This window comes from Mustela lutreola, chromosome 10 (assembly GCF_030435805.1).
Source record: "Mustela lutreola isolate mMusLut2 chromosome 10, mMusLut2.pri, whole genome shotgun sequence".
NCBI classification, from domain to species: Eukaryota; Metazoa; Chordata; class Mammalia; order Carnivora; family Mustelidae; genus Mustela; species Mustela lutreola.
This window is the reverse complement of record NC_081299.1, coordinates 30,342,405-30,363,272: the sequence shown is the minus strand read 5'-3', so window position 1 is coordinate 30,363,272 and position 20,868 is coordinate 30,342,405. Positions and strand designations below refer to the sequence as shown.

The 20,868-nt window shown below is 48.4% G+C and overlaps 1 protein-coding gene across 3 annotated transcripts; it reads right to left on the bottom strand.

The window, feature by feature from the left end:
• Positions 1–1,905: 1,905 nt before the first annotated feature.
• Positions 1,906–16,774, bottom strand: PPIE (peptidylprolyl isomerase E). 3 transcript variants are annotated; one of them, XM_059135808.1, is made up of 10 exons: positions 16,697–16,774; positions 15,647–15,745; positions 15,020–15,063; positions 14,502–14,528; positions 13,291–13,372; positions 12,488–12,588; positions 9,936–10,059; positions 3,577–3,762; positions 2,489–2,631; positions 1,906–2,313 (listed from the first exon to the last, which is right to left on the bottom strand). In XM_059135808.1, exons 1-10 carry the CDS (start codon positions 16,725–16,727, stop codon positions 2,245–2,247), a joined length of 906 nt encoding a protein of 301 aa, XP_058991791.1. In that variant the 5' UTR covers positions 16,728–16,774; the 3' UTR covers positions 1,906–2,244. The 3 variants fall into 3 exon arrangements, with proteins under 3 accessions (XP_058991791.1, XP_058991792.1, XP_058991793.1); XM_059135809.1 differs by having other exon boundaries at positions 16,705–16,759; XM_059135810.1 differs by lacking the exon at positions 16,697–16,774 and adding an exon at positions 16,237–16,371.
• Positions 16,775–20,868: the final 4,094 nt, after the last annotated feature.

Below are 20,868 nucleotides of genomic sequence, written 5' to 3'. Positions count from 1 at the left end.
CCTTGGGCCCCTGCCATAGCCTGAGGCTAGAGCCCAGTAAACCTCCCAGGACCACATTAAAGTATGGGGAGGCAGGCCAAGCTTCCTATCCCAGTTCTGCCATATTCTGGGTGCATGTCACCCGAGCCTTGGTTTCCCTCTGTATAGAGTTCCACTGTGGATATGATGATAATACCTGTGGATACTCCGGAGTGCACTGGGATGGGCAGTGGTGCCCAGTGGGTGCTAACAGAGAAGAAGAGAAAGCAACAAGGTCATTGTCACAGAAGTTAGTTCCCTCTTGGGAGGTGGCCATGTGCCATGCTATGCCCTTTAAACACAAACTTTCCTAGTGACTGACCTGTGATGGCCAGCATTTGCCCTCAGAGTGGAGGCATGTGCTTTGGGGGAAGGTCTCCTTTGGAAGCCCCACAGGGCCAAGGGTAACCATGTGGTACATCCTGGCCACAGGGAGGCAGAAACCCCGAGCAGGAGCTCAACAAAGGGTTGGGAGTCTGTTGGGCCCAGAGAAGCCAGAGGCAGGGTGAGAATGCCATCATCCCTCACAGGAGCGCTCCTGGGGCCACCAGGGCCAGGAGGCATTAAGCCTCTCCTGCACCTGGCTTGTCCAGATCTCAAGATGAAAAAGCCCAGCCCAGTGGATTCTGAATGGTCTTAGTAACCCAATCAGAGAGAGGTGTCTAGTGGCCATAGGGCTCAGTCCCTGCTTGGGGCCTTCAGCAGGTGAGGGATTCTCAAAACCCACCTGACTGAGCAGTATGTGGGGAGGGAAGTATGTGGAGAGGGAAGGGAGAGAGAAGCCAGCCTGACGTGAGCAGTGGCTGCATTAGAAGGAGCAGAGCTCAGCATGGGGTGGGGCTATGTCTTTCAGCAATTAGCAAGCTCTTCCTGTAAAAGTTCAAGTAGTCAATATTTTAGGCTTTGAAGCTGTGTTGGTTCATTTTGTGTCAGTTTGGCTCTAAATCAACAGATTGGAAGTAGCACAGATTACCCTCCATAATGTGGGTGGGCCTCACCTAATCAGTGGAAGGCTATTCAGAGAGAGAAGACAGAGACTGCATGAGGGAGGAGGAATTCTGCCTCCAGCCAGCCTTTGGACTCGAACTGCAACATCAACTCTTTCCTGGGTCTCCAGCCTATCAGCCCTGCAGAATTCCGACTTGCTATCCCCCACAATCATGGAACCAAATGCTTGAAATAAATCAATCTCTATATGCATACCTACACCTATCCTACTGGTTCTGCTTCTCTGGAAAGCTCTAACCCAGAGACCATACAGTATCTGTCCCTGCAGTAGGGATGCAGCCACAGATAATATGTAAATGGATGGATATGGCTGGATTCTACTAACTTTATGCACAAAAGCAGCAGCAGGCTGAATTAGGCCCACAGAGTTGAGTGACCTCCTGCCTCCAGACAAGTAAGCAAAATACCTGGCACAGAGAAGGCACTTCGAGTTATAAAATAGCATTTACAAATTCCGTAGAATGGGGGTGCCTGGCTGGCTCAGTCATTCGAGCAGGCGACTCTCAATCTCAGGGTCATGAGTTCAAGCCCCACACTGGGCATAGAGCTTACTTAAAAAAACCTCTGTAGACTGACTATGAAGAAACAAATGAATTGTTGAGAATCATAACATACCCTTGCTGCCTCAAGGACTGGCCAGGAGTTCAAGAGTGGAGGCAGCAGGACACAGGGACTTCTTCAGTATTTCTGATTTCCATTATCCTGACCATGGTCTGACAAGGGTACTGGGCTTCAGATCTCCCACCTGGCATCTCCGGGAATCCACCCAAGGGAGGAAAGAAAAGCTAAGCCCTACCCCTCTGACAGCCTAACTCAGCAGGACTGCTCAGTCACAGACGCAATCCCTGACAACCCCTAGGAACTAGCTGGACTCAGCAGTACAAGAAAGAGGGTTTATTTTACCAGAAGCAATGTCCAGGAGCCCCATGGATGGGCCCAGGAGAAGCCGTGGCAGCAAAGGCCTGAAAAAGGCCACGCGCAGCCTGTCCCCAGTGGGGAAGGCGGTGCCTCTGTGCGCTCCCGGGCAGAGCCACACCTGGGAGAGAGCCAGAGGGAGTCCGGGCTGCGTCTGCACAAGAGCCACTCCAAGCTGACCCCAAGAAGGGCCACAACACACATCCCTGCTTGCCGCAGAGGGGACAGGCGACCTCAAGTGCTGGTTCCCAGGCAGATGGATCCTGGACAGGCAGGGGCGGCACAGAGATGGCCAGCGCAGACTCACACATACTCCCCGCAGTCGGCGATGATCACTTTCTGCTTCGGCTTCCCATCCTTGCTGCCCTGGGCCTTTGTGGGGACAGAAGAGGGAGAGAAACCAGGGAGGCTGGAGAGTAAGGAGCAGCTCAGGGATGCCCTCTCCAGGTGCCTGCTGCCACCTGAGCAGAAGCAGCCCTCCCTGGGAGCAGCCGTGGCCCCCCTCTCCAGCTGTCCCACTGGGCCCAGAGCCCGGGCAGCCACCCACCTCAATCTGCCGCAGGACATCCAGGCCTTCTGTGACCTCCCCAAACACCACGTGCTTGCCATCCAGCCAGTCCGTCTTGTCACACGTCAGGAAGAACTGGGAGCCGTTGGTGTTTGGACCAGAGTTAGCCATGGAGAGCAGGCCTGGGGGAGAGAAGGAGCGCGTCACCCCCTTCCCCTGGCCCCCAACCCCCAAAGGGATGTCTGTGGGAGACAGGGCAGTGGAAATGCTGCCAGAAGCCGGCCCAGGATGTGGGCCAAGAACTGGCCACGGGCAAGATGGATGCTGTTGGTATCTGTGGTAAGAGTGGCTTCAGAGACAGCGTGGGGCTCGAAGTCTGGCTGAAGGGGGAGAGAGGGAACAAAAGGCAGGGAGGCTGCACTTTTCCAACAAGTTTTCCTTACCAGGGCATTGGAGGCATGGGCGACAGCTCACACAAGTCAAAGGAGGACTCTTTTTTTAAAGATCAATACCACATACTTTCACATTGCTGGGCTGATCCAGCAGAGCAGGGGACACGGCCACAAGGCAGCAGGGGGACAACTACAGAAGCCACGCTTCCTTGGTGGGAGAGGGGGATGGGGTCCAGGCCATGAGCAGAGCCACCCACAGGAGACAGCTCATTCCCTTCCTTGGAGGGAAGGCAGAGCAGGTGCATTGGGAGGGATGCAGGGGGCCATCTATCCACTTGGAAGGTGCTGTGGAGGCTTGAGGAATGAAGGGAAGGGGCAACGGTGGTCTCGGACAGGGACCAAGCATGATTCCCTGAGGGGCTCTAGCAGCACAGCTCAGGCCCCTCAAGTGTAGTCCTGAATTTCAAGATGATCACGCAGCACAGCAGCTGTCTTTCTCCAGCTGCTGGGGGACCAGCTGCTTGCAGAGAGGTATGTCCGACAGAGAGACGGGGCTGCGGGGCTGACGGACCCAGTTCACCATGGCAGGCCCAAGCCGGAGCTAGACCACAGCAGGTATGCACGAGTAGACAGATGGATGCTGCTTCCCCGACCCTGACCAGGCCACACACTGGCACTGGGTCACCGGCTGGCTCGCCTGCAGACCTTAGCCCCCCACACCCCAGCAGCTCCCACCTGGTCCTGTGTGTTTGAGGATAAAGTTCTCATCGTCGAACTTCTTCCCAAAGATGGACTTGCCCCCTGTGCCGTTGTGGTTCGTGAAGTCACCGCCCTGGCACATGAACTGGGGGATAATCCGGTGGAAGCTGCTTCCCTTAAAGCCAAAGCCCTTCTCGTGGGTGCACAGGCATCGGAAATTCTCTGGTGCAGAGAAAGGAAAAGGTACAGAGGTCAGGAAATAAAAGAGAGCCGTTCGTCAGGCCGTGGGGTCACTGTGCCACCAAAGCTGCCAGCAAGATGCTAGGGGCCGTGGGGCCCCCAGACAGTCCCAGCCGAGCTGCTGCAACCACATGAAGATGGACTTTGAGGTGTGCCACACAGTGGGCGTGGGGGCCAGGCGCAGGATGCAGGGCTAGGAGCCGTGGGCAGCACCGGCAGGAAAACCATGAGGCAGGGCAGCATGGCAGGACCTGTGGCACATTTGTGGCCATTGGGATGGGCATCTGATATGACTCAGGGCTGCCCATGACAGCTACCCCCCTTCCCATCACTCCTAGCCCATGTACTCTAATAACACCAAAGTCTCTGAGGAAACAACAAAACACAACAACCGCCCCAAAACAAAACCTCTGAAGCTAGATTCTAATAAACTATATTTGTTTAATATTTGTATTTTCATTAAAAAATATGCTGTGGGGCGCCTGGGTGGCTCAGTGGGTTAAAGCCTCTGCTTTCGGCTCAGGTCATGATCCCAGGGTCCTGGGATCAAGTCCCACATCGGGCTCGCTGCTCAGCAGGGAGCCTGCTTCTCTGTCTCTCTCTGCCTACTTGTGATCTCTGTCAAATAAATAAATAAAATCTTAAAAAAAAAATATGCTGTGAATTCCAAACCTGTGTGATCCTCACACTATAAAGGACTAGAGAGACTCCAGTTAAAAAGGAAAATTGAATACCTGTGTTCCAGCTCTGCTCTACTCTGAATGGAGGGCATCTCATTTTTTTTTTTTTTGAAGATTTTATTTGTCAGAGAGAAAGCACAAGCAGGGGGAGAAGCAGGCAGGAGGAGAAGCCGTCTCCCCATTAGCAGGGAGTACAATGTGGGACTCGATCCCAGGATCCCGGGATCATGACCTAAGCTGAAGACAGATGCTTAACCAACTGAGCCACCCAGGCATCCTGGTTTCTTTTTACTTTTCCTTCTTTCTTTCTTTCTTTTTTTTTTTTTTAAAGAAAAACTAAACAGAATCTTACCAGAAAACATAGGGAATAATATCTTTGGATATTTATTTAGGGAATAATAAAATCTTTGTGACTCTGGATTTGGCAAGTTTCTTAAACAGGACACCCAAAGCACAAATAATAAAAGAGAAAAAATAAAATGACCTCGTCAAAACTAAAACCCTTTTTGGATCAGAGGATACTCAATAGAAAAGGCAACCCACAGAATGGGAGAAAGTATCTGTAAATCTTATCTGATGAGAGTTCAATACCCAGAATATATAATGAACTCCTACAACTCAGAAACAGAAAGACGAACAACGCAGTTGATAAATGGGTAAAAAACTTGAACAGACATTTCTCCAAAGAAGATCTACAAATGACTCATAAGACCAAGAAAAGATGCTCAACACCATTAGCAAATGCGGGAAATGCCAATCAAAACCACAATGAGATGCCGCTTTGCACTCGCTAGGATGGCCGTAATCAATGGAAAATAATGAGTGTCGGTAGGAATATGGAGAAACTGAGACCCTCATACATTGGAGGTGGGAATGTAAAGTGGTACAGCCACTGTAGAAAAGTCTGGCAATTTCTCAAAAAGGTAAACACGGAATTGCCATGTGAGTACATTTCCACTCCTAAGTATATACACAAAAGAGCTGACAACAGGTGTTAAAACACATACTGGCACACGAATGTCCATGGCAGCATTATTCACGAGAGCCAAAAAAGTAGAAACAATACTCATATCCATCAATAAATGAACGAACAACATGTCACATATCCAGAAAACGGGATATTATTCAGCCATAAAAAAGGGACAGAACCCCAACACATAACATGGATAAACCCTGAACACATACTAAGTGAAAAAAAGCCAGTTGTAAGGAAAGGACCACATAGTGTATGATTCTATTTATAGGAAATGTCTCTAGAGCAGGCAAATCCAGAGATGGAGGGTAGAGGAGAGGCCCCCAGGGGCAGGAGGGAGACCATGAGGAGTGGGCTAATGGGATCAGGAGTTCGGTGCGGGCTGAGCAAAGTTTGGAGACAGTGGGGATGGTCGTACAACAACTGTGAATGCGATCAATGCCCCCGAACCGTACACTTAAAAATGGTTTAAAAAGGGGGCGCCTGGGTGGCTCAGTGGGTTAAAGTCTCTGCTTTCGGCTCAGGTCGTGATCCCAGGGCCCTGGGATTGAGCCCCGCATTGTGCTCTCTGCTTGGCGGGGAGCCTGCTTCCCCCCCCTCTCTCTGTTTCCCCCTCTCTCTCTCTGTTTCCCTTTCTGCCTGCTTGTGATCTCTATCTGTCAAATAAACAAATAAAATCTTTAAAAAAAATGGTTTAAAAGGCCAAAAAGAGAGAGAGAGAGAGAGAGAGATAGGGGAAGGAGACCAAGCAACATAAAAGTTTTGAAAGCTAGGAAACAGACAGAATCATACCACATGTAGCAGACCTCAGAAAGCTGAATCTCAGCACCTATACCTGATGTTTTTAGCAATATTATCAGCAACAGCCAAATGTCGGTGGAAGGAGCCCAAATGTCCACCGACTGAGGAATGGATAAAGAAGATGTGGTGTATATATACAGTGGACTACAATGCAGCCATCAAAAGAAATGAAATCTTGCCATTTGCAATGCTATGGATGGAACTAGAGGGTATTATGCTGAGTGGAATAAGCCAGTCAGAGAAAGACAATTATCGTGATTTCATTCCTACGTGGAATTTAAGAAATGAAGCAGACGAACAGAGGAGAAAAAAAAAGGGAGGCAAACCGTAAGTGATGAATCACTGAATTCTACTCCCCAAACTATTATTATATGCTATGTTAACAAACTGGACTTTAAATAAAAACTTGAAACATTTAAACCAAAAAAGAAAAGTTGAATCTTAAAAGCTGGCAGAGCTGAGAACCAACTCACTCTATGCTACAGAAATGCCGAAAGCTCAGGTCCAAGGTGAAGGTAGTTCTAAAAACAGTGAAGTCGGCTATTTAAGAAAACAGCTAACCCCTGGATCCTCCCCCACTCCGCAGGCAGACGGCTGGAGGCTGCTTTCTGGTGGGTAAAAGCTGAGGTCTCTGGCTGGGAATACACTAGACGCAGCTGGGGGCTGAGGGACCCTAGCGACAAACAGGTATTAGGTGAAGGTTTCTACACTAGCCCCGCTTCCCACCATCACAATGGCTAATAACTGGATGTACAGCCTCCAGCAGATTAGACTCTTCTCAGGGGACTCCCAGCTGTCCAAGAGAATATGTCAGGGAAATGGATATTTGGGGTTTGACAGAAGAAGACCCCAAATGAATCACCCCACAGTGGAAGCCGCAGCCAGCAAGCCTTAGCAATGCCTAGGAAGTTCTCCTAGGAAGTTCTGCAAGCACATAGTTAGGGACCCATTCTTAATATGAGGGAGGCATCTGATGTGAAAAGCAAAGACCAAAACAAACAGACCAAACACAAAGCAAAACATAATACTCAGGAAATAGCGACTTAAGACATAAAATATAGGAAGAAAAAACTCAGTAATGTCCTCAGAAAGATGAAATGATCTTACCTCTGGGAAATAAGCACAGAGTGCTATAGAGAAAGAACACTTAGGAAGGCTCCACACGGAGAGGAATCAGAGGGGACAAAAGCAAACAAATAATTGAAGAAAATTTCCGTAACCAGAGGATAAAACACTGTCCTGTGGGTGTGGTACAGAGTAACAGCCATCTAAACACGTCCATGCCAGTCCCTGGAAGCTGAGAACCTGTTATGGCAAGAGAGCCTTTGCAGACACGATTAGGGTTATGGATGGACCTCAAGACGGGGAAAACAACCCCAATTATCTGGATGGGCCTAATATGATCATAAACCTGTGACAGAACTTTCCCCAGGTGGGGTTAGAAAGATTCAAAATGTGGGAAGGACTGGATCCACCATTGCTGGCTCTGAAGACAGAGGAAGGGGGGTGGGTGCTGCAAGCCTCCAGAAGCTGGGAATAGCCCTCAGCTGACAGCAGCAAGGAAATGGGGTACCTCAGTCCTACAGACGCAGGGAACTGAATTCTGCTGACAACCTGAATATGCCTGGAAACGTTCCCCCCAGCACGTCCAGTAGGGAAGGCAGTGACCCGACCATCTTCATTGTAGCCTACAGGACTTCTGGCCTACAGAATGGGAGACAATTTAAATTTGCGTTGTCATAAGCCACTAAGTTTGTGGTCATCTGTGACAACAGCAAGAGAAAACTAATACAGTGGGGCCCACTGAATATCCAGATTCATGTAAGATCTAGCCAAAGGCACATGGTTTTAGAATACAGGACATGGGGCGCCTGGGTGGCTCAGTGACTTAAGCCTCTGCTTTCGGCTAAGGTCATGGTCTCAGGGTCCTGGGATCAAGCCCCGCATCGGGCTCTCTGCTCGGCAGAGTCTGCTTCCCCCACTCTCTCTGCCTGCCTCTCTGCCTATGTGTGATCTCTGTCTGTCAAATAAATAAATAAAATCTTAAAAAAAAAAAAAAAAAAAAAAGAACACCACACAGACAGTCTACAAGCCTCTAGACAGGGCTATTGAACAGCTCTTAAGCGCCTGGCTAGTGCAACTGAGTAAATGAATTTTAATTTTATTTAATTTAAATTTCAACAGTCAGATACGGCTAGTGGCTACTATATCGAACAGCTCAGCACTAGAGAGAAAAGAAGTTTTATGTAAAGGATCTAGAATTGGAACATTAGACTTCTCTAAAAATCTACACCCTGTCTATTAAGTGGGAAGGTACATGTATTTCGCCTTCACTCTCCAAAAATGGACTTCCCAAGCTTTTTGCTGCAGAAGCTTACAGAAGGATGTCTTCTACTAAAATGAGGGAATACACCAAAAAAGAAGACAGAAGAGAGTCCAACCTAAGAGGTGAACACAGGAGACCCCATGACACTCGCTGTGCAGTGGGCCTGGACAGCACGGTCCAGGCTGGGGAGAGTCAGAAGGCTCCAAAAGGAACTTCCGCAGGGGAGGGAAACTGACTATCTGCTGTGTGTGAACATGAGGAGAGATTTACACAGGCAGCAGAATCAGGGGGAGCATCAGGAATAAACGAACAAAAGACTATGCTTGTGTGAAAACTGGACAATTACGAATCCCAGGAAAACAAAATGCTGTGCACGAAAGGAGGTCACCCTAGTATGATGCTTACATAGTGAGAATCACCTATGGCCTAACCAAACTTACAGTAACTATATAAGGAAGATGAAGGGGCAGTGAGAGGGATAAGCTGATTCCTTATTAGGAATCCAACAGAGGTCTAAAATAATGGAATGGAATGGAATGGAAAGCCAACAGAGCTCTAAAACAAAAAACCAGGAAGTAGCAACATAAAAATCTCTTCTCTACCAATACGGAGGTAAATGCCCAAAGAACCAGCTGGAAGTTGAAACCACTGCCTCTGACAAGCAGCAGATGGTGTTGGTGGGGCGCCAGGGTCAGGGGCCTGCTGTTTTTCAAAACAAGCTTTGTGAAATTGACTTTTTAAACTATGTGTCTACATAACAAAATTAAGATTTAAAAAAAAAAAATGAGTGGAAGTCGGTATTTACACTAGAAAGACTCAAGAAACTGTTAACAGCAATTACTTTTAGGCACCTGGGTGGCTCAGTGGGTTAAGCCTCTGCCTTTAGCTCAAGTCATGATCTCAGGGTCCTGGGATCGAGCCCCATATCAGGCTCTCTGCTCAGCAAGAGGCCTGCTTCTCCCTTCCCCTATCTCTCTACTTGTGATCTCTCTCTCTCTGTGTCAAAATAAAATAATAATAATTAATTAAAACAAAACAAAAACCAGTTACTTTTGGAGAATAAACTGGATATGGAGAAGGGAGGGAAAAAATGGATGTTTTCTACTTACTACCTTCAGTATTATTTGAATACGTATGTCCGATTTTTTTTGTTTTGTTTTATCATGAAATGTATTTAAAAAGAAAATAGTAAAGCAGCACCTATAAAGCCTCAAAAGTGCCTGGCTGGCCTCATTTGTTACTAGAAGCCAGGGTCTGAGATGCCTCAAAGGAACTCAGGTCAGCAACAGTGTCAAGGGCACAAGAAGGGAGGCAGTGAGACCCAGGGGAAGGCCCCCTGCACGGCCTCCAGCGTCCCGCCCAGAGTCCCGCTCACCTGCTGTCATGGGGACAACGTCCGAACGCAGCAGCATCTGGATGCGGCCGGCTGGCTTGTTCCCAATTTTGATGTCCATGTACACCTGAGGGTTTGAGCGGGCCTTTTTTGCCTTGGGCTCCCCCTGGGCACAGAAGAAATGGTCAGGTTGGAGAGTACCCCGCCTCCCCAAGTCAGAGACTGAGTCTTCCGTACCCACACCAAGAACCCAGGTGCGGGGAGTGGGCTGCTGCCTGGTGCCACCAGGGAAGGCCTGGGGCTGTAGAAGGCAGCCACCAGCCAGACCCCCAGTGACACTTCTGGGGACCCCCCCAACCCCGCCACCTAGCTCCAGCTAACTCAGCCCTGCCCCACAGCTTGGGACCCCTTGACACTCGCCTTCAGACATGCCAGCTCCCAGCTCGCCGCACCCTGCCCCATGGTCAAAGAACCCCACCTCCCTAGCCCACAATACGTGGCTCTCCACACCCACAAACCCATCTCATGCCAGTCAGGCGGACAGCATGTCCTCCCCTCGGCTGGGCCCCCTTGGCCCCCCAGGCTGGCTACAATGGAGACCAGGAGGGCAGCCCTCTGGCCTGCTCGGAAGACAGCGGGGGAGGAAGGGAGCCTGTTTTCCACCCCATGGAGACAAGGCTTAAAAAGGGATAAGAGACATTTTCAGGCATTGCATGTTCCAAAGAGAAAAGTCCAAAGTTCCTAACTGGTTTGGGGCTCAGTTTAGCGGCCGTGTGCTGAGACCCGGCGCAGGCACAGAGGACACGGCTGTGATTGGCTGCCACGCGCAGAGCACTTGCCAAGAGCAGGGCACTATTCTCGATGTTCACATCTGTTAGCCCATCAACTCTTCACTACCATCCTGATGATCCAGCCGTACCACTATTTATCCCCATTTTACAGGTGGGGAAACAGAGGTCCAAGGAAGTGCAGTCACTTGTCCAAAACAAGAGGCTGGTAAGTGAAGCTGGAAATAAAACCTCAATCATCACCCCATCCCTGAGCCCACACTCTTTTTTTTTTTTTTTTTAAAGATTTTATTTATTTATTTGTAAGAGAGAGAGAGAGTGAGAGCAAGCACAGGCAGACAGAGTGGAAGGCAGAGTCAGAGTCAGAGGGAGAAGCAGGCTCCCTGTGGAGCAAGGAGCCCGATGTGGGACTCGATCCCAGGACGCTGGGATCATGACCTGAGCCAAAGGCAGCTGCTTAACCAACTGAGCCACCCAGGCATCCCAACGAGCCCACACTCTTAACCACGTTCCTCCACCTCACTTTTTAGTTAGTAAGATGCTCACACAAGGCCCCTAACCTCACAGAATCCCTGTCTAGAAAGGGACAGGCAATAAACACTTGCGTAGGCTGCACAAGAGCGAAGACGTACAGGGAAACAGACTGGTTTTCCAGAGGGTGGAAGTGAGACAGCGAGGTGGGGGGACAGGAGCTGGGGCACGCCCCCCCCAACTTTATCCCTTGGGATGCGCGGTAGGAGCCACTGAAAAGTTCTCGGCAGGAGTCAGGGCAGCAGTCTGTGCCTTAAACAGATCATTCTAGCTGTCCTGGTGAAGGGCTAGGGAGCACTGCACCAGAGACCAGCTAGGGAGCTTCTGCTGTTACGTGCAGGAGAAGCAGCTGCGGGGTACAGTGGGACAAACAGGGAAGGGGGACTCAGGACGGTCTGCGAGAGAACTCAGCAGCACGTGAAGACACGCAGGCCCTGTTCTGTAGATGGTGTCTCCGACTGTGAAGGCCACAGGTGTGCTCTGCTTTGCAACCCAGTTTCTGGCTTGGGTCAGTGTGAGTGCAGATGGATGGTGGCAAATCGACAAGATGGAGAACAAGATTAGAGAGAGGAGGCCACCCATTCTGGGCAACTCGACGTTGCCTGTGACACTTGGTGGCCAAAACGTCTGCAGCTTGACACTAGAACAGAGACCAGAAAAGGCAAGAGCACAGGAGAGGCTGCAAAGATCCGTGACTGCTACTGTTTCGGCCAAGATGAGAAGGGAAGGGGGATGCTCCGAGCCCAGAAAGAAGTCCAGAGAACACCACCCAGAGGGAGCGCTGGGAAAGCCCAAGGAGCCAGCCAGAGAGGGACGTCCAGAGTAGGGAGAGAGTGCCGGCAGGCTGCTCCCGGGGAGGGAGAGCCTCGGACCCATGTGCAGACTGAGGGCAGGTACCACACCCCGGCCGTGCGCCTGGGCAAAGTCCTTCAGTGAAGGAGGGACTGGCAGGAGGGGTGAAGAGGAGCCCTCACTCGCCTTCCTCACCTCAGGTGTCCTCCTCAGCAGGTAATCCCAACCTGGGACTGGGCAGGGCTGGGCAGGGCTGGGCAGAGCGGAGTAGCTCATCACACAGAGCACAAGGTGAGGGACCTACTGTTTGTCTCTTTCACTCACTCAATACCTCCTTTACCACAATACTAAGACCTGTTATGAATATGTTTTGAATATGTTTTAAAATATGTTATGCAAATTTCCACAAAAACTTGAAAACAAAAAAAAAATCTCTTATGGAAAGTGCCAGCCTCTCTGGGGAGGCGCATGACTTCGACTCACCTCCTGGGTTTCCACTTTGGGAGGCTCTGACCCTTCCTCCTCCTTATTTTCTTCAAGAGTCTTCCCAGAAAACTTCTTCAGCCAGTCATCATCTGACCACACTGCAAGGAAAAGAATTGAACAAATGCTCAGAAATTCAAGCCGTTGCCCCACGGCTCGCCAGCTGCTTCTGTCTGCAAAGCAGAACATACTCAGTGGCCCTCTCAGCCAGAGGCTTCGGCTGAGGGATCTCCCAAGTATAACGTTTCCACTGGGAATGTCAGCCCTGAAGTCCAGCTCTTAGAAGGCCAAGTAAAAAAGTATGCCAAGGGGCACCTGGGTGGCTCAGTTGTTAAGCGTCTGCCTTCAGCTCAGGTCATGATCCCGGGGTCCTGGGATGGAGCTCCACATCGGGCTCCCTGCTCAGCAGGGAGCCTACTTCTCCCTCTCCCGCTCCTCCTGCTTGTTTTCCCTCTCTTGCTATCTCTCTCTGTCAGATAAATAAATAAATAAAATCTAAAACAAAACAAAACTATGCCAAGATGGAAGGTGTAGCCTTGCCAGTTCCAGCCCTTGATGGGAACATCTCAGGAACGAAGTGGAGGAAACTGGGAAAGATGGGAGATCAAGCAGGCTTTCTCTCCTAATGCAATTACTCTGAGAAGCTCAACCTCTTTTTTATTTCCCACAAAGGTGGCTCATGCCCTCTGCCAACACAAACCATCCAGAGTGGTGTTCAGCACCTACTTCCAAGTAAATCCGGATAAAAATGCAACCAGGGCCACAGTGGAGGGCACGCTGGGGAACCTACATGCCCCACTCACCTGGTCTGGAAGAGCCCTCCTTAATCCTCATTGGTTTTGCCAGATTGACACGAATTGTCCGTCCGAAGAGCTCAGATTCATTCTGAAAAGATTAAATACCTAGGTGTTTAAACTCCATTGGGTTATGAGTCAGACCGCTTTTGCATTTGTTACTGCTACATGTGAGATAAGTTCATGACTCGTTCTCCCTTAATCTGTGAGCCCCAGCAGCAAGCTCAGCCCAGGCGCTGCAGGCAATTTCCCTCCATCACACACCTTTCTTTCATACTAGCAAAGGCCTGTGCTCCTTAAAGTGACTCCAGGTCCAGAGTGCCCTGGGATTACAAGGATACATGTAGTTTCCACGTACTTGAGCTCACCTTCAAAAGCCAAGATCTGCTTTGAAATGGTGAGAAATGATCTCGGGGGGTTGAGGAATATGTTCGGTGAGTGGGTAACGGAAGAAGAATAAAGAACTTTATCATCCAAAGATAACTGGCACCAGGAATGGTCACTTCATGTAAATCCATTTAGAGCAGTGAAGAAAATTTCACAGTAAAAAGTTAAGGGGAAAAAAAAAGGAATGGGATTTTATTGTGATTAAACTAAAAATAAGGGGAATAAATTTATTATAAACTTCAGGTTTAACTACGCACTAATTTGTAGAGCAAAGATACAATGGGTGCTGATTAATTTGCAGTGTTTTTTCCAACAAGATTCTATCGACAGTATGCTGTGACATCACTGCACTTCCTTTCTGATAGGAAAATCACGAATACTCCAGCATTTCATCATTACTCCCAAAGACCTCTCCAGGATATTAAAATCACTGGCATCACGAGCACGCCCTGCCATTATCCTTACTGAAATTTCTCACTTGTAATTAGTCTGAAGCTTCATGAAATTCTGCCTCTTCTGCAACATATGCGGTTTCACTGTGCAATCAATTTACATAGTGTTTGCAATTTATTATCCTAGACATGGGGCAGCCGGTGAGAGACTGGCCAATAACAAGGATTTGAATTTGTATCACTGTTAAACGGCAAAGGACTTTTGAGTAAGGACTGATCTTATAAGTGATTAATTCACAGTGAATCTTCTCACACGACCACAGCTTTTTGCTTCCCCGTGCAACCTTGTAACTCTGACAGTTCAGCAAGCCAGCAGACGCACAAGGCCCCTCTGTACCACCCAAAAGCAACTTCAGTAAGAATGAAGATGCTCAGCCTTACCATGTTGTCAATAGCTGCTGCGGCATCCTGTCAAGGAAAGACAAGGTCAAGTTTAGCTTCTTGTGGTGTCTAAACACATACTCATAGCAACAGAAAAACAGAGTAAAACAAAACAAAACAGGAAAAAGTCCCATCTATACCTCTTCTCTGGGCTGTGTGTCCGTCTAACAAAGAGCGCATCCTGGCTGAGTTTAGAACTGCTGGTGCAGCAACTTGCCATCTCGAAGAAGGCGTAAGAAATATTCACCAGCAATGCCAGGCAAAAATGCTCAGTGAGCAGAGCTGCAGGAGCTCGGCAGAGCAAGAGGGGCATGTCAGTGTTGTTAACAGTGTACAATTTAATTAACTGAGAGAAGCTTTCCATCAAGCGGCACTTCCTGCCTCTATGGGAGCATCAGTTAGAGAAACCCAACCAAATGGGAGAAAACCAACCAAATGGGAGAGCAGCTGCTTTTGTAATTAGTAACGACACTAAAAGAAGCCCAAGACTAAACACAGGTAACACAGAATTTTCTCACCTCTGCCAACTCAAATTCAACAAAAGCAAATCCTCGGTGTTTTTCTGGGGAAAAAAAAAGGGGGTGGGGACAAAAATAAGTAATTACCCTGGGGGGCAATGGGAAGAAACAGGGTTACAAGGAGAGTGAAGTCAGTCACGTGCCATATCCTGACACTGGAAAATCCACCCAATCATTGTTTTGGAAGAAGGAATCTCCTTCTTTAATTCTTCCCAGTTTAAACAATATTTCAAGCCATATTGAACTTTGACTTTTAGAAGACAAGGCTAAGTAATGAATTATACTTCTAATCTTTCAGGCAGTCAATTCTTCTACCAAAGCCAAATTAAAACCTTAACCTCAGCATACAAAGCAAGCAGAAAAATGAAGTTATTTAACTTCTCAATTATTGATCCCACATTTTGAGCATCAACGGTGCATAAAGCACGAATCCTAAAATCTTGAGTAGGATGCTCACTCTTTATCCTCAGAAAAATGCTGCTATAACTAGAAAGATCACTGTCCTGCTACCCTAATGAGGCACCCTCTGGAACTTTCCTACATACCAACCATATTAGAATGCACATTTAGAATTTTTTCAAATTCTTTTCCTCTTAGGATTCTGAACAAGACATGAAAAGGACTCACCTGTTTCATAATCCAGAGGAATCTGAATATCTGTGATGTCTCCAAAAGGGATAAAAGCAGCATGAAGAACTTTGTCGTCCACCTCCTCTGCCAACCCACCTGCAAAGATGCCAAATGCCTTCTGAGCCACTGTCCTCCATTCTCTTGAGGAGAAGTTCCCGCAGCCCAGTTAGCATGTGACAGCCAAGGAGAGGGGTTGTTCCATTTAGTCCTTTGGGTACATAAGCACGTTTCTCATTTGCTCCCTCAACCATCCTTATGAAACACACCTCTTCACCTTTTCTTGCGGGCGCTCATTTTAGCGCCAGGATTACTGCAATAGCTTCTTAACTGGCCTCCCTCTCCTCCACACAGCCAACTAGAGCGATCCCGGGAACATGCAGATTTTTAATCCATCACTTCCCTGCTTAAACTCTTTCAAAGATTTCCCACTGTCCTCAGGATAAAGTACAAACTCCTTAGCAGCGAACACAAGGCTCTTTACGACCTGGGCCCTGTCAATTATTTCACCCTCTTTCCCTCTGCTTCCTCAATTCTCTGGGTTTCCCCCAAGAGGACCCCTTTGCTCCATGGGTAAGGCTATTTCATACCTTCGGGTTTTTGCTCTTGCTGTTCCCTTTCAGTAAACACAGCTGCCCCCTACTTAGGCTACAAAGCCCTCATCAAACTTCGCTACGGAGGTTTTTCTCACTTCTACTGGGTTAATCTGGGAACTTCGTTCTTTAGGGCAGGGATCAGGACTGAACCATCACTGCAGTGAGGGTCTGTAAAATGAAGGAGCGCGAGGATCTTGAGTCTCATAACATTCCTCTACCAATCCTCCCGGCCCAGCAGGTGAAGGGGTTCCCGTTAGATCTCAGCCGGCTTGGAAAAAACCCGGAAAGACTGCGGAAGTCTGGGGCTAACTCCTCGAAGCAAAGCAATACCGCCATCGATCCGGCCTAGACAAAGGCTCGCCACCCTCCGCAACCGTAAACGCGTTCCTGCCCCACGCCGAGACCCACTCCGGCCCGGTTAGCCCCGATACCGCCTAGCTCCGCGCTTGCTCACCCACGTACAGCACACGCTTCGTAGTGGCCATCTTGCTCCCGCGCTCACCCGCCGGAAGTCGGCGTTCATCCCGCCCCCTTTCCCCTGCCCCGCCCCTCCGGCCCCGCCCCTCCGGCCCCGCCCCTCCGGCCCCGCCCCCGCGTCTAGGTGCCCGCAGACCCTGCCTCCGGCTGTCAGTCCGCGTCGGGGGTGGTGGGAGGCGCGGCGGCTGAAGTGAGCCCGTGAGTGAGCTCATGAGTGAGCCCAGGAGTGAGCCGCAGCGCCCAGACCAGGTCGGTCGGTGTCAGGTGCCTTGGAAACCCGCCTGGGCGGAATCCGCCAATGCGCCAATGAGAGAGGGAGCACAAGCAGGGGGAGTGGGAAGAGAGAAGTAGGCTTCCCGCTGAGCGGGGAGCCCAATGCCGGGGCTTGATCCCAGGACTCTGGGCTGATGACCTGAGCCACCCAGGTGCCCAGATTTTTACATTTTTAAATAGATGGGGAGCGTTTTTAAAACAAGAATATCTTGTCACAGGTGAAAATTAATTGTTTCTAAAGTGTTATTGGAACGCAGGCATGCTCATCTCTTTTAGTATGGTCGGTGGCTTCTTTCACACAAGATCAGACCTCCTTGAAATATCTACCACCTGACACTATAGGAAAAAAGTATGCGACTCTTGGAATAAACCAGTACATAAATCACAGATTGCCATTTGTGGTAGAAAATAATGGGACCACCTAATTTTCGTAGAGCTGTGGGTTAAGACCTCTTTGAGTCACATTTAAGTCGAAGCCTTGGACCACCTGGGTAGCTCAGTCAGTTAAGTGGGGGATTTAGGATGAAGTCATGATCTCAGTGTGCGCAGACTGAGTTCTGCTCTCCACCTCCTCCTGTTCCTAGCTGGGTGCAGCCTGCTTAAGATTCTCTCCCTCCCTCTGCGCCCCCTTCACATGCTTGCACTCATGCTCTCTCTCTCACAAAAAATATAAAGTTTCCTCTAAGCTGAAGCCTAAAGGAAGAAGCAGCAGGGAGAGGAGGAAGGTGGGAGAAGATTTGAGGGAGAGACACTTGCGCACACTCAAGGAATGAAAAGGTCAGAGGGTGCAGAGGAGGGCCATGAGATCAGGCAGGAAAAGTGGGCAGCTGTAAGCCACGTGAGGGATTTGGCAGTTTGGAGAAGCTACTGGAGGTTATCCTGGGGGAGTTCATGGTCACATTTTATGTTCTAAGATAGTGCTCTGACCACTATGTCCAGAGAGGACTGGGTGGAATCCTGGAGACCAGAAGGTTAATGCAGTTGACTAGGAAAGAGTTGGTGGCTTTGCCCCTTCAATCCACACTCCAGCTTTTTCCTAGGGTGATCTTTCTTCAAAATAAATGTAAACACTCTAGAGCTCCCTTCTTAAACACTGATGAATGCTAATAACAAGGCTCCTAGAGCCCTTGACAAGGGGCCATGGCTGTGTCAAGTCAACCCTAACCTCCATATTAACTCTGGCCCTTACCACATGCCTTTTTCCCTCACCTCTGCCCCTGCTCGTCTGGTTCTCCCCTTCTTCCATCAGGAGCTACCTGCCAGTCCTTGTCAGAGGTCCTAGTTCATTTTCAGCAGATGAGAGGCCACAGCTTTCAAACCCAGAAGCCAATCAAAAACACACCCTGTAACTATAGTCAGGTGTGTCTCTCTGTCCCACTTGGACACCAAGGCTTGTGCCTATTGTGTTCTCAGAGCCAAGCAGTAGCTGACCGTACCAACCTCAGGCCAAACCATGGAGATGCTAATAGAAATAAGGCTCTGAGATCTGATTCTGACATCTCCTTGGGTCCCTGGCACGATTCCATACCCATAAGGTCACTCTCAGGAAGAATCTGACCAGGTATCCTTTAAGTGGGTGTGGAATAATGAAAAATACCTATGTTGGATCTTTGTCTCTAGAACCTAGCACAGTTGCTCCTGAGCCCCTGTGCCTCAGCCACGTAACAGATTGAGAAGTATTTATTCACGAAAACCTGGTGGACTTCAGGTAAGAACGGAGGGACTCTGGTGTTTTGCCTGGGGCTTCCCCTCCAGTTCAAGGAGCCGTGGGAGGGCAGTAGGAGGTGAGGCCAGAAAAATCGCTGGGAGATCAGATCAGGTAAAGCTTTGCAGGTGATTGTAAGAACTTTAACTTTATTCTGAATTCAATGGGAAGACACCAGAGGTTTGCCCAGAGGAGTGACAAGACCTGATGTGTTTTAGTGGAACCATTCTGGCTTCTGTGGAGAGAGAACTAACTATTACAAAAATTCAGTTGAGAGATGGTGATGTGAATGGGGGACAAATGGCTCTGGAGGTGGTAAAAAGTGGTGGATTATATATTGGATATATTTTGGATATATTTTGAAAGTAGAGGGCAAAGAATGGGAGAGAAGGGGTCATGTTATGTGCTTGTTTGTTTTATACCCTGCTGTGTTTTACTTTAGGAGCTTTCCAAATATTTTAACAAGTTTGGGCTAAATTTTCTTTTTCATACTAGCCTCCCAGATTTGTTTGGCATCCATTAATAGGCTCACGGTCTTTATCTGCGATTCTAAAATTCATAAAGTTCTGAGAACTAACAATAGGGGCTTTTTTTTTTTTTTTTTTTAAGGGAGAGTACTTCTTCAGCAAACTCATTTGGCAGCAGAACCTGATCTGAATTGAGGTGAGCCTATTTATAGTTTAAAAAAAATTTTTTTAAAGATTTTATTTATTTATCTGACAGAGAGAGAGAGTGAGAGAGGGAACACAAGTAGGGGGAGCAGGAGAAGGAGAAGCAGGCTTCCCGCTGAGCTGGGAGCCAGATGCAGGGCTCAATCCCAGGACCCTAGGACCATGACCTGAGCCGAAGACAGACGCTTACCGTCTGAGCCATCCAGGCACCCCAGTTTTTATTTTTTTAAAAAAGATTTTATTTATTCATTTGACAGAGGGAGAGATCACTAGAAGGTAGAGAGGCAGGCAGAGAGAGAGAGGGGGAAGCAGGCTCCCTGCTGAGCAGAGAGCCTGATGCAGGGCTTGATCCCAGGACCTAGAGTGACCTGAGCAGAAGGCAGAGGCTTATCCCACTGAGCCATCCAAGTGCCCCATATCCCATTTAGTATGTTATGCTATGAAGATATTACATATTTGATTGTCAGAGTTGGTCCAGACTTTGCTGGAGGTGTTATACACAACTTGTACATTGTACTTTCTTTCTTTCTTTTTTTTTTTTACTTATTTTTTTTAATTTTTTAAATTTATTTATCAGAGAGAGAGAAGGGGGAGAGAGCGAGCACAGGCAGACAGAATGGCAGGCAGAGGCAGAGGGAGAAGCAGGCTCCCTGCTGAGCAAGGAGCCCGACGTGGGAGTCCATCCCAGGACGCTGGGATCACGACCTGAGCCGAAGGCAGCTGCTTAACCAACTGAGCCACCCAGGCGTCCCTGTACTATCTTTCTAAACTCCCAAACCCCAAAGAATTTAAGATAAAGGATTGCAGACTTAGTTTAACCTAATAAAATGAATTGGTCAGGTTTCTTCTCTCTCTTTCTGTTGTTATTTGAAGCCGTTTGTATAAGAGAGGGGATCATTTCTTTCTCTGACCTGGGAACACTCTGGGTTTCATGCTGCTGTTATTGCTCATAGCAGGTCACTTAACATTTCATGCAAATCCCTTCTTTGGTGCCACAATGCCCTGCAGTACTCACCTGGGCCGAGCCTTGCTGATTCCATTTGAAGAAGCCTAATCTTGCAATTCAAAGACATCAGAGACTCTACAGAGTGGTGGTTATTGGGCCATTTGATTTGCAGAAACTACTGGCTTTGTCACTGAACAGTTGGGGAAGTATACGGCTTTTCAGAGCTGTATTTTGTGTAAGGATAGAGCGCAATTTTTAATCTTACCTCTAGGGGGCAGTCATGGACTACAAATTGGTATGCTTTTAAAAAACTGATACAAAATAGATTAAACTGACTGCTCTTTTAGGTATGTACGTATTGTTTTTCCCACTATACAGATGAGGAAACTGAGTTTAGAAAAGCTAAGTAACCTAATGAGTTCATTGAAGTTGTAAGTGGCATAAGGTAAATCTGGAGTTTTAGCCTAGATTTATGGAGCACTAGAGTCCGTGCTCTTAACAATACTATATTCTTATTTATTTATTTATTTATCTATTCATTCATTCATTTATTT